The sequence below is a fragment of the Callorhinchus milii genome, unplaced genomic scaffold, assembly GCF_018977255.1.
Source record: "Callorhinchus milii isolate IMCB2004 unplaced genomic scaffold, IMCB_Cmil_1.0 Scaffold4, whole genome shotgun sequence".
NCBI lineage: Eukaryota > Metazoa > Chordata > Chondrichthyes > Chimaeriformes > Callorhinchidae > Callorhinchus > Callorhinchus milii.
In genome coordinates this window covers 54,611,917-54,628,612 of record NW_024704745.1, presented here as the reverse complement: position 1 = coordinate 54,628,612, position 16,696 = coordinate 54,611,917, and the positions used below count along the sequence as shown (strand labels likewise).

The window sequence follows — 16,696 nt, the reverse complement described above, 5'->3', positions numbered from 1 at the left end:
CCACCCACTACCTGTGCCACGTGACCAACCTCCACCCACTACTGGAACCACGTGACCGACCTCCACCCGCCCACTCCCCCAACCACCTGACCAACCCCGCCCACTAGGTGTGCACATGCGCACCAACCGCCGAGCGGCCGGATGACGCCGCCTGGGCTGCGGGTCGCGCTCCCCGCCCGGCGGCGTTTTAAATCCTTTGATAAGTTTTCCGGTACGAGTTTTTCTCAATGTTCTCGGTCGGTGGCGAAGTTTTATATCCAAGTGATGACGGTGTAGCGGGCGGTGGTTTGCCCGGTGAGTATGGCGTGTGAGTGAGCGGGAGGGAGGGAGGAGCCGCCGTGTTATCATTCAAACCTTCGAGCCTCCGCCGGGAACAGTTCGGCCGCGAACTCAACCGCCTTTGTCGCCCGAATTCCCCCAAATAATCGCCCAGAAGTAGCCCAACATGACGCGTATGCCTCCCACGGGCGGCAGGGGGTGGCCGGTTGGTTCGGGGAGGTGGGGGCTTTCTTCTTTGATGCTTACGTGAAAAGGTCTTCAATGGTGGAGGAGGTGTTGGGGGAGTGTGGTGGGGGGAGAGCCTCTGGCGGTTTAAAATAAAGATTGTGGGAACGTTGGGCACTGTCGAGGGGGGTTTTTTTTTCGCGCAGAGTACAATATAATAAAATCACACGCCCCCCAACCTGGCAGCTTTGCAGGGACACAGCCGACTAACTACCCCGGTTTGCAGAGAGGGACACATTAATTAATAATAATAATTAATTATTATTATTAATAATAATCCCTCCAAAACCCAAAACAATAATTAAATTGGTCATTTTCAATCCACGACTGTTTGTGGGACACTGCTGTGCGCCATTGGCTGCCGCGTTCGCACACAAATATACAGTCAGTTCACTTTACAGTGTGTTCTGTGAAGCGCTTTGGGACGTCCTTCCCGACGTGAAAAGCGCTATATCAAATGCAAGGATTATTATTATTATTATTATTAAGGCTGGTACAGAATAACTGCATCGAAATCATTAACAGAAACGCATTATAAAGTCATTGTGTTTTTTTTAAAAAAATTATATGTATATTATATATATATATATATATTGCAGTACACATTCACTCTTATCTTGTTTTGTTCGACTTTCTTTGGTGCGTTAACCTTCCGTGACTGTTTTCCCGTTGCAGTTGCCCGGCTCCTCCTCCTCGTCCCTCCAAAAAAAAAACTTTCTTAAAAAAGGCTTTCACTGACTTTCCCTTTGTAGTTCTTATTTGTGGTTCTCACTGCACTTTCATTTGCCAACAAAAGCACTGGATGCTGATTATCATTCATCTAACGCACCATCTACATTTATTTTGACTCCCCTTCACTGGACGATGATTATCGTTCATGTAAAACACAATTTGCATTTATTTATTTATACTGCTGGCGGAGGCTTTTCTTTTGTTATAAGGTTTTATAAAAATGATGTAAAGGTTCTTTTTATGGCAACACTTTTTTTTTCAAAAAAATTGATGAATCAGAAGGTCTTGTGTTTAATAACAGTGATGCATCACAGAGTGTCCCCAATGATGTCCTGCATGGTTTCATGCTGAAAGTTGTGAGTTGTGGGCTATGAGCTGAAATTACAGGCCCTGGTAAATATATGTGTAAGCAGCAAGTTGTAAAAGGGTTCACATGCATCATTAACTCATAAGAAAGCTGAATTTATGATATGTGGTCCAATTTAGCCAATTTGTGGCATATGCATATAGAATTATACAGCACAGGAGGAGGCCATTCAGCTCGTCATGTTGGTGCCGGCTCTTTGAAACAGCTATCCAAATTAATCCCATTTCCCCGCGCTCTCCCCATAGCTCTCTCCCCATAGCATTGCAAATTTATTATCCCCAAATATCTATCCACTTCTCTCTTGAAAGTCGTCATTGGAGCTGCTTCCACCACCCTTTCAGGCTGTGCATTTCAGATCTGATCAACATGCTGTGTGAAAAAATGTCTCCCTATCTCCCCTCTGGTTCTTTTGACAATCATCTCAAATCTGAGTCCTCTGGTTATGAACTAACCTGTCAGTGGAAATAGTTTCTCCCTGTTCACTCTTATCAAATTCCCTCATAAGTTTGAACACCTCTATTATATCTCCCCTTCTCCTTCTGTGCTCCAAGGAGAACAATCCTAGCTTCTCTAGTCTCTCCACATAACTCAAGTTCCTTATTCCTAGTACCATCCTGGTAAATCTCCTTCTGTATTCCAGACGCAATGTTTTAGTACATTTGGTCAAATATGTTTCAGTTCAGTACCATCAAACAGTTCATCCAAGAAAAACTTCTTAAAGTCTGTACTATTTATTTTAACAGGACAGATAGTGTTCAAATAAAAAAAACTCCTAAGTTAGACATTGCTGGCCACCATTTGTTAGGTCAGGATATTAAGGGATACAGGGCAAGAGAATGGCAGAACAGGCTCAAGGGGCTGAATGGCCTACTCCTATTTCTGTGTTTTACCAACGTCTGCAGTAACCCTTGTCTGGGCCATACTGGGGTAAGCTTAATCATTCCATATACCTGTGTGTCCGAGCTGTGGGCATGAAGATGGTGGCAATGCTTTCATGGATTTCATGCTGAGCTGTACAGCTCGCCAGGAAGTTTCTGCATCCTACCATCCACTTATTGAGGGCTCAAACATGTGCTTGTTGGGTACCAAATAAATAAGAACTATTTACTCACAGTGAATCAGGGTTTTGTTCTCCAACAATTTTTTCACTCCATTTTCTCTTGAAAGTATTTGACTTTTTGTTGTCGCTTTGTAGTATGTTACACGCTATATACATTATGAATATGCTCTAACTTGTATTCTGTACATTGGGAAGATGATGTCTGAAAATGTGTTGTAACCAAAGAACAATTGTAATTCATGTTAAAAATGTTATAATTAATCATTCACACGTTGAAGGTGAGATTCTGGCTTTAGAGGGACATCATCGTTTGGGTACAATGTCTTGCATGTAAATCTAAGGCAAACAGTAATAGTGTTTCAGACCCATAACTAAAACCCACGTTATAGTGGATCCACAAAAAAATAACTGGGGCGAAACCTTGGGCAAGTTTCCTTACTCCACACCCCTAATAATAATAATCCCTCCAAAACCCAAACCAATAATAAATTGGTCATTTTCAATCTACGACTGTTTGTGGGACATTGCTGTGCGCAATTGGCTGCCGTGTTCGCCCACAAATATACAGTCAATTCACTTTACAGTATGTTCTGTGAAGCGCTTTGGGACGTCCTCCCGACGTGAAAAGCGCTATATCAAATGCAAGGATTATTATAACTGCTGGTTTCACTTCTGAAATGAACTGGCTGGCTTCCTGTTCATGTCTTCAAAAAGTTGGACAACGAGCTGTGAGCACCAGATCTACTTGCAAGAATGACCGTTTGGCTTCCTGTGCATTGCCCACAGAAAGCTGGTCATTATGTGCAAGAAGTTACACTTCCAGAAACTGCAGGATCACAGGACAAGTGAACTGCCTTACAGCAGAGTTACACTGGGATTTGTAAACTAAGAATAATAATGCCAATGTACTATTGAAATGCTTAATTTTGGTCAAAAGCTAGTAAATTAAAATTATATTCTTGCATTAAAAACAGCATCACATTATTTTTATGCAATATTATAATGCCATATTGTGTACCGTTGTCGTGCATTGTAAAGATTGTTTTGGGGGTCAGCTGTACCACTCTTGTATGTATGTCTTCATTATATTTACTTCAATATCTTATCCCGTGCCTGTACAATTATTTCTGAGCTTTATTTTTGGTCTATTCCCTACTTTTGAATTATAAAACTTTTCTTGATATTGCATATATATGCTAACATCCAATTCTACTGCCATCTCCACCTTTGATAACAAGACCATTGCTCTTCTTGTCCAAGTTCATTCTCACACATCCATAACTCCATCCTCGCCAGGGTTTCAGTGTGAAGAGTGGGAGATTAAGCGAGAGCGATTGACACTGAGAATAAGAGAGAAGGGGGAGAGAAAGAAAGCTAGAACATGATTGGGAGAGAGTGCCTGAGAGAGAGAGATCACGCTTTCGGTCATCTTTTCCCCTCCCCATTCTACCTTCCTCGATTCTCACCCTCCAACTCGGGTGCTCAACCGGCAGTGTTGAGTGCTGTGAGGTGTCCTTTCAGCATAAAAAAGATGCTGTATCAATGTTGTGTTTCCGGAAGGGAAACACAAAATATTCCTTACAGGACTCGCGGATAGGGAATCCAGCTCGCAGCAGCAAAAAGGTTGGACCACCCTGGTATAAGCACATTTATTCAGTACATATACTGTTTGTGGGACACTGCTGTGCGCAATTGGCTGCTGTGTTTCGCCCACAAATATCCAGTCAATTCACTTTACAGCATATTCTGTGAAGCACTTTGAGATGTCTTGAAGATGTGAAAAGTGCTATATCAAATGCAAGGATTATTATATTAACTAATACTTTCTCCTACCAAGCTCTCTGGACACTGCCCTGCGTGAGGGGTGCTATGTAAATGCAAGTTATTCTTTGGGACCTGTTAATTTCACGTTTCTTATATTGTAGCGGACTAAATTCACCTTGAATCATGAAACACAAACTCCATTTCAAACTGTTAGAATTGTATATCTGTAAAATAGAATTGTAAAACTTCATTTCCTATTTCAGCTAAACATTTATCCTGTCGGTCAAGAGCTCTGTGTTGTGTATCTGAAATGTTGTAACATACTCTTTAAAAAATAAACATTTCATTTTTTACATGGCTTTTTAAATGTAAATTAAATTTCCAATCCATTTAATTATGGATATTTCCAGATAAGGTGAATAACAGATGCAATAGCTGGTGAGCCCAGCATCTGCAACATTGCTGCAGACACACTGTCAAGGAAACTTAAATCAAATGGCAGATGATTGTAATAAAGCTAGACTGGCCACGTGCAAAATGATCCTCCTGGGGTAAGCAGGATTGTTTTTGTTTATTATTCATTTACAGTAACAACATTTTTAGTGACCACCCTGTTAGTGATAAAGCTTAATACTTGATCAGTTTAGATAATAGAAGCTCCCAAATGAGTGCTCAATTTTTGTTTAACAGTGACTTCAATGCAAAACTACAAAACAGTTTGAGGAAATATAAAGAATCATTAACTATAACCTGTGAATCATTAAAAGTAAATGCAGGAAACATCAGGACATAGAAGTTTCTTTAGAGAAACTTTGTATTTGTATTAGAGGATATGCAGGTTAATTGGGATATAGGTCCCCTTAATCCTGTTACCTGTAAATAAAGTAAGTGGTGGGGTGGCAGGTCTCAAAATGTTCTTCCACTCATTCAAAGGGGACTGAAAACTATACAGAGGGTGATTTAATCCCAGTCTTTAAAGCTATATTGAAGAAGTAGATCAAAGGTATGTCCTCATTCATTTCAAGCTGAGCTGTGCTGCTCACCAAGAAACTTGCAGGGAGTTTCTGGTACCTGGAGCATGTGGGCTCAAACCTTCACTTGTTGGATGGCAAATGACCATTTGACAATCTGGCGGGAGACAGTAAGGGTGCTGTTGTTCCAAGGAAATGTGCTCGGAAACAGAATGTGAATTGGGTCAAGTATCCGTGACAGTCTTTGTATTTCTGTTTTTGAGTCATACGGGTATGTAGTACTTTAGATTCATAGAAGTACAGCTCAGAAACCTAGGATTTAGGATAGGCACTAGTGTGGAGTATAAACACCAGCCAAACTAGATGGCCATTCAGCCCATCTAGTCGGGCTGGTGTCTATACTCCACATTCGTGCCAATACTAGATCCTATCCATAGTTCCCATATCTATTTTTCCCCCCATTTCACTCAACTTTAATTTCTTAACCATGTGCCCAGTTGCTGCCCAACAACTTAGTGCGATAGAGAATTCCACACTCCGACCACACGTCCTCCCGACGTAAAAGGCGCTATACAAATGTAATCTTGTTGCAAAAACGTTTTTCCTGATCTCTGTTCTGGACCTCCCATTCTGATTTTAACACTATGACCTCTAGTTCTAGTTCTTTGACAGGATTTGCAGACTGAAGGAAACCTTCCCAAATGGCAAAGCCCTAATGGGTGGGGGGGAGAGGGGGGTCATAGTTGGAAAAGCAACAGGAAAGCTGTGCAGTGTTGGCTGGTTAAACTCCAGCACTAACCCAACACATTGGTCCACGAGCTTTGGGAACCTCTGCAGAATTAGGTAAGTAGGATTTGGGGAGGAGGGAACAGGCTGAAGAGTGGGGATAGGACAATCTGCCAGAATCATCAGCCCTTTTAGTGTTTCAACAGTTTTAGAGGCAATACGTGTGGAAAAAAAACCACACTGACTGGCTATATATGGTATGATATCCAAAATACATCAGAAACTGCATTTAACATTTTTCCAAAATAGTGGCCCTGATATTTATCTGAATATTACGCAATTATGTGCAGCAGTTTGTGGGGTGTGTTGGGGGAACCCAGAAGCAGAGGCTATTTTCTCTATATCTTGATGGAAAAGGTCACGTTAATTTGAACTGCCACTGACTACTCTGTCTATATCTCTGGTCCAGATGGTTTGTCAATTGGAGAATTAGAATATTTTACGTAAATCGGTGGGTGGGGACCTTGTGTCCCACTTTGGTTTCTAAATTGAGGATTAAATGCAATTGCACAATTTACACACTGAACGGCTTTTCTTGAATGAGGAGCAACACAGTTACAGTACTTACACACACACACACATATGACAATCCAATTCGTGGCCCCACTCCACACCAGCAATAGATATTGCTAAGAGTGATATATATAGTGATAGATACAACGCGGTGATAAATATACATAATATAGTGATATAGATGATAGAGTCGACTGTTAACTGCGATCGTGTTTGATTGCAATGTGTTGCTCTAAATCAATCGGTGAAAGTACCAACAACCGTTCGGTTCGCTCTCACGGCTTCAGCCAATGACTGGAACGTGAATGGGCGTCAAGAGTGGCAGTGAAGCCCCGAGAGGGGCAGTGAAGGGCGACCCCACGTCAAACACCTAACGCTGAATTTTGGGACACCGGGAAAGTGCAGAGCCGCAGCGGGGATTCACCACAGGGCGAGGCCCCCCCCCCCACCCCACCCCCCGGCGCTGCCCGGGAGGGAAGGGGCCCGAAGCGGCCAATCGCAGTAACAGCGCGAAATCACACGCAAGTGGCGGCAGCACAACCCACAGAGAGGCAGCGCCACAGCGCCACAGGGGCAGCGCCACCGGTTAACCTCTCATCACCAGTCACGGGCTGTGCGCACAAACCGGAGAGAGCGTTTTCTTCAAACTTTTTGTTGTTGTTGTTGTTGTCGTGGCTGCAGCCCTCCCCCCCCTCCCCCCCCCCCCCCGGGACCCGGTACCGTCGCGGCGAATGGATGGATGTGTTCTGGTAGAGTTTTGTGAAGGTTTTTAAGCGCTTTCCTCAATGGGAGTCAGTCGGCGCCTCGTGTCCTGATGTGCGCACCAGCGGTTTAATCCGCACCGCTGCAACTTAACACTGTGCTGTTGTGGACCTCAGGTAACACTAACGCTTGAAGGGTTCCCAGTGACGGATTTCATTTGAACTTCTTCTCTATATCGCTTGGAACTGCATCAGTTGTGACATGTCTGTCACCGCCACCTGAACCTCAACATTAGGTCTTACCCCCTTGAAATATTTTTTTGTTTTATTAAACAGATATAGAGTGAGTGGTCAGTTTCTGCCACAAGAAACCGCTGAGATGCATTTGTGATTCCAGATGCAGCGCCAGACTGGGAGGGCATTGGTTTGACCAAAGCACATTGATTGAATGTTAAACTGAGGTCTCTTCTATCTTTTTTTTAGGGGGTCGAAGACAGTACACATCCCGTGGCACTGTTTCAAAAAAGGACGCAAAGCTCCGGCTCGTCCTCTCAGACAGTGCAGGAGGTCAAGTGTAGTGTGTGGAGATTCAACAAAGAAAAACATTTTTTTTTTCCTTTTTGAACACTCAGGATCATCTTACTTGATTATAAGCTTAATGTCATTTGATATTGCCCGTGGAAGAACACATGTGCGCTTTAAACTAATCTTGTGTCTGAGAAATGTGCATTATTTTAATTTGAATACATTGGATGATATTGCCATAGTGTTATGATTTCTGTTAATACAACAACAACTTGCATTTATATCGTGCCCTCACGCAGGGTAGCGTCCCAGAGCGCTTGGGAATAGTACATCGGGAAACAAAAGATTCAGCAATTGTAAAATTGTCTTAAAGTATCAAGTAATGCTCTGTTTTATTTCATGCTTTGGTCATGATTTATTCTCCAAATCAGTGCAAGATCACCAATATTCACTTTATAGCCAGAGAAATAATTTTTTTGCAATGTTGAAAGTTTTGCCAAAGCACAAAATCTGAAATAAGATTTTCTTTTTTCTTCCACACATCTTATGTTCGTGTGCTGAAGGAAATAAATTTCGCCAACCGAGGTACTTCTTTTCAAATGATTTTTGAATTGTGTGGATGTGAACCTGGTTAGAGAGTATCAATTAACTATTTGACCTTGGAGAGTGTGTTGATGCTTACTGTCATCACTTCATGTTTACACACCTGAACTGTCCAGTAGGAACCACCAAATAGCAGTTAGAGGAAGGAAATCTGAATGTTTATTTTACCATTTTCCCCTTTTGGATTTTTGCTTGTGTCCCAGATAAGGTCAATTGACTCAACACAGACAAAAATTGAAGTTCACATCTTCCTAGCCTATGTGTTTTAGTATTATACTACATTGTGGATTACCAACTAATCCTGTAATAAAGAGTATAAAAACAATGTCAACTTGGCTCACTTGATAGCACTCTCATTTCTGGATCCAGGAAGGTTGTTAGTTAAAATCCCACATTGAGCTTGAATTGATATTCCAGGCTGACAATCCAGTGCCTAATAATAATAATAATCCTTGCATTTGATATAGAGCTTTTCACGTCGGGAGGACGTCCCAAAGCGCTTCACAGAACACACTGTAAAGTGAATTGACTGTATATTTGTGGGCGAACGCAGCAGCCAATTCTGCACAGCAGTGTCCCACAAACAGTCGTAGATGGAAATAACCAATTTATTATTGTTTTGGGTTTTGGAGGGATTATTATTAGGTGTGTGGAGCAAGGAAACTTGCCCAAGGTTTCACCCTCTGCCTGGAATTGAACTCAGGTCTCTCGCTTGCAAAGCAAGTGCTCTAACCACTGAGCTACAGGACTCCTTACTAGGAGCATATCGTTTGAGGTGCTGTGCTTCAGATGAACTGAAACCAAGTATCTGTCTAACTGTTCAGATGGTATTAAATATCCCATGAAACAATTTGAAAAGAGAAAGGAGTTTCTCTGTGTGTCAAATAATCCTTCAGACATATTAGATGTTCAATGTAGATGTAGATTAGATGTTCAATGCTTACAAATACCATAGTCCAGAACTACACTTGACAGATGTTGTCTTGAAGTGCTTTGGAATGTATAATTACATTTGAGAGATTCATATTTCAGTATCCAATGTACAATGGTTTCTATTACATTTGTTCAATTTGTAGATTAACTGATGCCATGGAGCAACTGATAAGAGGGTTGGAGAAGAATGGTCAAATAAGGTATTCATCATTGTTCTGCATTTTATAAATAGCATGTATGCCATGATAATTCCTCCAACTTTACTGAGCCACAAAATTATCAGGATGAAATGTAAGAAGGAAAGTATAGTAACATTGCGCTACTGTACAATAATCAATAACAGGCTCCAAGGTGCTGTGCTTAGCAACTGAATATCAAATTGATTTAACCCTTAAGAGGTGACTCTATCACCCCATCCTTGGTCGGCTCCATTGGCTCCCTATCCCCCAGAGGATAGAGTTCAAACTCCTCATTCTCACCTTCAAAGCGCTCCACAGCTTTGCTGCCCCCTACCTTTGTGACCTGCTAAATCCATATCGACCTGTCTGGTACCTTCTCGACCACGTTTTCAGTCACCTTCCTACCCCTACCCTCCCTGTCTTTCACACCTCCTGATCCCAATCCCCAGCTCGGCTCTAAATCCCTGGCTGTCCAGCGCTTTTGGACGTTCTCTCAATGTGAAAGGCACTATACAAATGTAATTTATTGTTGTCTTAAAAGTCTCGTGCTGAACCAGGTGAGATCGCACTACTGCAAGACACTGCTGAGGACAAATTAACCAGATTGGCTTATCAGCAGGATTGGTGGTGCAAACACGTAATTGGAGCAGGGAATCGTCCCACTCAGCTCTTGTTAATTCTGAAAGCCAAATAATAATCCTTGCATTTGATATAGTGCCTGATCATGTATTTCAGACATCTAAAAGCACTTCACAGAATATACTGTAAAGTGTAGTAACTGTATGTTTTGTGGATGAAAGCACTAATGGGTATGTTGTTGCTAATGTAGCTGGATAAGCATTGGGGTGCTTGCCAGCCAGTGCTCTCAATGGAAGCTATTTTAATTAGTTGAGTTCCAACAGTACCCCAACACTCGCTCTGTGGTCCCTAAACTTGGGCTTCCACCAATCTGTGTCTCATGCTGTCCAGAATTAGGTTAAAAACAACAAATTGCATGTTTATCTTGCCCTTCATGTCAGTAGCATCTCAGAGCACTCCAGAGAGAGAGAGAGTCTGCATTCCACACAGAGAAACAACATTTAAAAAGGAATTGGCTAAACTTGTAAAGAAAAATAATTCAGAAGAACCCAGTTATGACATCCTTTGATACAGTGCTTCCTTGTCTATAGCAGGAGTCTACTGTATACCCAGACCAACCAGAAGCATGGAACACCTGGCTTCAGGCATTAATTAGTCACTTTACTGCACTTAAAATGGCCAACTTCAAAGTCTGCACCCCCACCATTGAACTTCCTGCACCTTGCATCCATGTGTATTGTGCACAAGAAGCACTTCTAATATAGCTAACTGCACATTGTATAAATGTGAGTTCAGCTAATGTTAGCACTGCTTCTCACTGAGCCGTGCAGAAGAAGTGCCATTGACATCACTTTGCAGAGGAAAGCTGCAGCCAGATGACTCAAAAGTCATCCACTTCTTTTTACCTCTAAGAAGTCTGATCTCAGCAAACAAGATTTCCCAGTTGTAAAGGTTGAGGGGAAAAAGTAGGGCAATAGTATTAAAATAGACTGCTTGGGAGAAGAACCATCAGCACAGACAAAATGGGCTGTCTTTTCAAGATATGTCATCACAGCTATTCAAGAGTGGAAATCCAAATAAACCAGTCTCTGAGTGCAAAAATATACAGTTAAAATGGAAAGAATTAAAATGGGGAGCTATAGATTTTTTTTGTACTCCAGAAAATCTCCCAGATATTTCTTTTAATTAATGACATTGTTTATCTGAGTCTTTAAACACAAAAAAACTTTCCTTATTGTTAAATACAGTCTCAGCGATTCGTCATGTGAAGCAGAGCTCCAAGAACTAATGAAACAGATTGATATAATGGTGAACCGCAAAAAAGTGGATTGGGAACGACAATCACAAGTCTTGGAAACCCGTCTTGAGGTGCGAGAGCAGGAACTGACCAATGCACGCACTTGCCTTGATCAAAAACATCGAGAGGTAAAGCACTAATTAGTTCCTAGTAGACTTGGTTTGCAATAATGGTCAGTATTAATTTGCACTGTCAGTTAATAACTGAGAAAAGAAACTCATTTAATATATCTAAAAGTGACATCTCCACTCGAAGCCTGACTCTGAGCTGGGGGAGGTAAACACAGTCGATAAGGAAGGTTTTCAAGTGGCACTTGAGAAAAGGGAGAGCGCGGGCAAGGCGGAGGGATTGAAGGAGAATGTTCCACAGTTTCGGGGCGTAGTGGCTGAAAGTGCATGAAATGCATGAAACATCATTAGAATTTTTGTGATCTCCACTTCTCAAATGATGGGAGTAAAGGCTAGGAGGTGGGCCTGACTTCAGGTGACTTTGCTCCCTACCTTGTTGCAATTCTACTATTATCATTTGGGTAGCACACAGAACAAAAGTAATATGCTTACTTCCAAAGTTAATACACTTATCAAGCTGCTTCTTGACTGCCCCATGGGGCACAAGTTGGCCACACTGGTCTAGACCTACACCCATACAGTGATGGGGGAATGCTGTATTGTCAGGTGTGCCATTCTTTGGGTGAGACATTAATCTGCAGGCCCGCCTGCTTTTTCAGGTGGATGTTAATAATCCCATGAAATAGAATCAGAAAATTATATAGCACAGAAGGAGGCCATTCAGCCCATCGTGTGTGTGCCGGCTCTTTCAAGAGAGTTACCCAAATCAATCCCATTCGCCTGCTGTCTCCCCATAGCCCTGCAAACCTGTCCTCCCCAAATAATTATCTAAAACAGCACTACGGCACACACTACACCATCTAAGACACTACAGTATTTGAAAAGAGAAGGAAGATTCTCCCAAGTGTCCTGGCCAACAATAACATCGGTCATTTGCTTCAGGGAGACATTGCTGCGACATTGCTGTGCACAAACTGGCTGTCATGTATAGGTGGGATGCATGGAATTCTCAGCTTGGTTTGTATATTCCTAAGCATAGTGATTGGTTTCTGCGTGTGTCAGACTCCCGGCTGAACAAAAAAACGTTTTCCTTCCCCTCTGAAATCTATCCAAAAAAATTAATCTGCACCTTACTGTCATCATAATATTTGAAGAAATGGACAGAACAAAGTAAAGCTTCTGTTTTCCAGGTGGGAATGCTTCGTCAGCAATTGGAAGGCTTTGAAAGATCTCACAGAGCAATGGTGCAGAAGTATGAAGAACAGCTGAACAACTTTAAATCTGAAGTAAGTCATCTTCACTGATAAAAATTTAAACCTAATTTGAACAATTGATGAGTCCTGGCTTGAAGGAGACAACCTGGCAAAGGAATGTCAGAATTAAGTATTTTTGTAGTTTGGTTCCTGAGCCTGGCAGGTCCTCAGTACTCAAAAACACTGTTGATGTCAATCAGCCAGACTGATTGCATGCATCCCATCAGACCCTGTGATTTCTCAAATTTACTTGTAACTTTTTTTTAAAAAGTATTAATCCTTATCCCAAGCAATTGTCTAAAAAGTAATAATTTGCAATGGTATGGGATAAACAACAACAACAAATTACATTTGTGTAGCCTTTCACGTTGGAAGGATGTCCCAAGGCACTTGACAGTCAGGGATTTGGATCCAAGCAAGGGGTTGGGATCAGGAGGGGTGGAGGGCAAGAGGGGTAGGAAGATGGCTGAAGACACGATCGAAGAGGAGGGAAATGGGACTGAATGGACTAATCTTTCAAAGAGCACTCTTGGGCCCAAATATTTGGGTAAAATCCGACCTGGATGTAGATTAACGTAGTATTTAAGAGTGTGCAGAATTTGCAAATTGTTATCTCAAGTTTAAAGTCAAAGCCCATTTTCTGTAATTGTTAAAAAAATTAAGTCTCCAAAATGAAAGACTGTATTTAAGAATTTGAAAACTTTTGGATGCTCCGAAATGCTACATTAATAGGATAATCATAGACCCAGATTAAATTTTACTCATCAGAACAATTTTTTTCATGCTTAAAATTTTAGGAGAAAGCTCTCTGAAATTTTCTATGCTCTTTTAAAAATGTAAGAGTCTGTATACCTTACTGTAGAGAGGAAAAATCCTTATTATTGGAACCAGTGTATTGAAATTATGTCAGCTTCCCTTTTGTATTTGTTTTTTAGTTATTAATTAAAGCATATTTTTGGTGCAAATAACTAGTTGGAGGATAGATGCAGTTTATTTCTAAGTTAATTGATGGCCTTCAGTTGGATATACTTTGCTTTTTTTTGAGTTTCAATGTTTATAGTATGTTGAAAATATATCTTATTATTAATGGTTCACTATTACAGAGTGTTTTAGTCCTTATTGGCATGTTTATGCATGATGTTTCATTATTCTACGTTTGCCCATCTGTTATCTTTTTCTTTCTAAATTTGTTTTCATAAAAACAATGATTTGGAAGGTTCGGTTATTAATGATTGGTTGTTTCATCCCTTAGCTATACAAACTGCGTAACAGTTATGAGAAACTAGAGAAGCACCAAATGAAGCAAAGAAGAGAGTCCTATAGTGCACAGAATGGTGAGAGTGAAGAAACACGCTTAGAACTGAACAGGCTCAACAGAAAGCTTGAGGTATGGAATTTATTTTTCAATTGAGCAATAAAGTTTTTGATGTACACCTACATTAATTACTGAAAAATAGCACAACAAGTACTGACAGGACAAAAACTACAAGGGAGTCGCAACTCTGCACACGTGCACATTCACGCACCAACACAATCCTTGTATTGTCTGGAACACCATGAAAAGTTTCCAAACTAAGGCAGGATTTAAATATTTTCCAAAATTTGTGTGATGCTAAATTTCATACCAGTGCTGCATTCTCCTTGCATCAGCTTGGTTCAGATGGTAGCACTCTCACCTCTGACTCAGAAGATTATGTGTTCAAGCCCTATATCCGAACTTTGAGACTTGTCTAGGCTGACACTCTAATGCAGTGCTGGGTTTGTGCAGCATATTTCGAGGTGCCAGCCTTCAGGTTCTTCTGCCTATTTAGGTTGATACTGAAGATCCCATGACACTATTTAAAAAGAGAAGGGAGTTTCTTCTGGTGTCCTGGCCAACGTCGCCCAAGTAAAACTGGTCAATCACTTCATGTCTGTTTGTAGGACACAAATTGGTTACTGTGATGCCACTGTGATATTGGTTACTGCGGCCTACAAAATATCCAGTACTACACATTACAGTAAATCCTGTAAAGAGTTTTAAGATGTCATCATGAAAAGTGTTGTATTAAATACAATGATTATTATAATCCCTCCAGATTGTTCTTGTGCATCTCACAGCAAGCCATCTGTGGATCTACTTCATTCAGAACTCTGCAGCTCGTGTACTCATTCAGAACTCTGCAGCTCGTGTACTGTCCCGCACCAGGCTTCGGGACCACATCACTCCCACCCTCGCTCGCCTCCACTGGCTCCCCATCCCCCAGAGGATTGATTTCAAGATCCTCATCCTCACCTACAAGGCCATTCACGGCCTTGCTCCCTCCTACCTCTCCGACCTACTATCCCCCTACCTACCTGCCCGTACCCTCCGTTCCTCTGGCTCCGGTCTGCTCCACGTCCCCCGCCCCAATCGCCCTACCATCGGTGGTCGGGCCTTCAGCCTCTCAGCCCCCAGGCTCTGGAACTCTATCCCCCAGTGCCTTCGCCTTGCTTCCTCCCTTTCCTCCTTCAAGGCCGGTCTCAAAACCTTTCTCTTTGACCGAGCCTTCAGCTCCCCTCTCGACTCTCTTCCCCCTCCTCGCTCCCTCCCTTCCCTCCCCTTACCCTGACCATTTCCCCCCTCCTCGCTCCCTCCCTTCCCTCCCCCTGACCATTTCCCCCCTGCTCGGGTCATGACCCAACTGTGCAGCGCCTTGGGACGTCCTCCTGACGTGAAAGGCGCTTTATAAATGGAATCTTGTTGTTGTTGTTGTTGTTCTTCCGGGATTCGCACAGCATGGGAAGACCAAGAAAGAAGAAAGAGAAGAATTAACACTGTAGCTTTATGTTTAAAAAATCTTTAGAATGAAGTGTTTCTGAACAAGTATTTGACAATACATTTATTTTTATTTAGGAATTCAGGGTTAAATCCAGGGAATGGGATAAGCAAAGATTTATCTATCAATCGCAGATGGCTTCTCTGGAGGGTCAGCGAAAAGCACTGAGTGAAAAATGTGAATGTATTCAGGTACTGAAATACATTGCTTAAAAACAGTGTGTATGCTTTTCCAAACCAATGTTAAATTTATACATTTTTGGGGACATGACCGTAAAATTAATTTGAAGGATTCAAAAAAAGACATACTGGGAAGTAGAACTTTTAGAGAATATGATGTGAAAACAAGGAAGTCATGGGCAATTTGTGCATCAATTGCAATGTGCATTGTGAAACCCCAAACAAAATCTGGCTTTTTTTTCAGAAAGTTGTATTTTACCCAATTGATTTTCACCAAAAATGGATATTTATTGTTGAAAATCAGTAAAACGCAGTAAAAACTGACTTTTAAACATCCCCTCTGCTTTGGCAATAATACTGGTTATCATTTCTAATCCACTATATCAATCTCTTCTATAAAAACTGAGACAAAATATGCATTTATGACACATCATTCATCCATTTATTTAATGTTGAGTTAGTTTTCTGTAGATGTTTAAATTGATATTATTGCATTTGTTCTTCAAGTACAGACATTGCTAATCATTCATACATTGTTGGCCAGACATGGGAACAATACATTGCATATTTTTTCCTGATAGTCTCGGAGAGCACTTGATCCTTTCAGATTGGACATTAATCTTAGCACCACTATCTAGATTAAATGAGTAGGGAAAGAGCTTCTGCTGCATCTATGCTGGCATTCAAATAGGAAAAGATTGTTGCACCTCTTTCCCCCCTCCCCCATCACTTCCATTAGTAGGTCGTAAAAGTACACATTCAAACATCAAGATTTACGGTAAAACCAAAAGGATAGTCTTGTTTTTGTTGTACTGTATTATATGGACTTACTTTTGCCATTTCTTTTTGCCAAAATATTTTCCACTAAATTTAAAAGTTTTGTT

The 16,696-nt window shown here is 41.4% G+C and overlaps 1 protein-coding gene across 1 annotated transcript in view; it reads left to right on the top strand.

Moving 5' to 3' along the window:
• The first annotated feature begins 8,483 nt into the window (after nucleotides 1-8,483).
• The window catches only part of LOC103184264 (deuterosome assembly protein 1), a 41,344-nt gene continuing 33,131 nt past the window's right edge, over nucleotides 8,484-16,696 (top strand). The window contains exons 1-6 of the mRNA XM_007902178.2: nucleotides 8,484-8,508; nucleotides 9,603-9,659; nucleotides 11,465-11,642; nucleotides 12,773-12,868; nucleotides 14,088-14,222; nucleotides 15,711-15,824. Coding sequence (XP_007900369.2) covers nucleotides 9,616-9,659; nucleotides 11,465-11,642; nucleotides 12,773-12,868; nucleotides 14,088-14,222; nucleotides 15,711-15,824 — 567 coding nt within the window. The 5' untranslated portion in view covers nucleotides 8,484-8,508; nucleotides 9,603-9,615. The remainder of the gene's footprint in view (nucleotides 8,509-9,602; nucleotides 9,660-11,464; nucleotides 11,643-12,772; nucleotides 12,869-14,087; nucleotides 14,223-15,710; nucleotides 15,825-16,696) is intronic.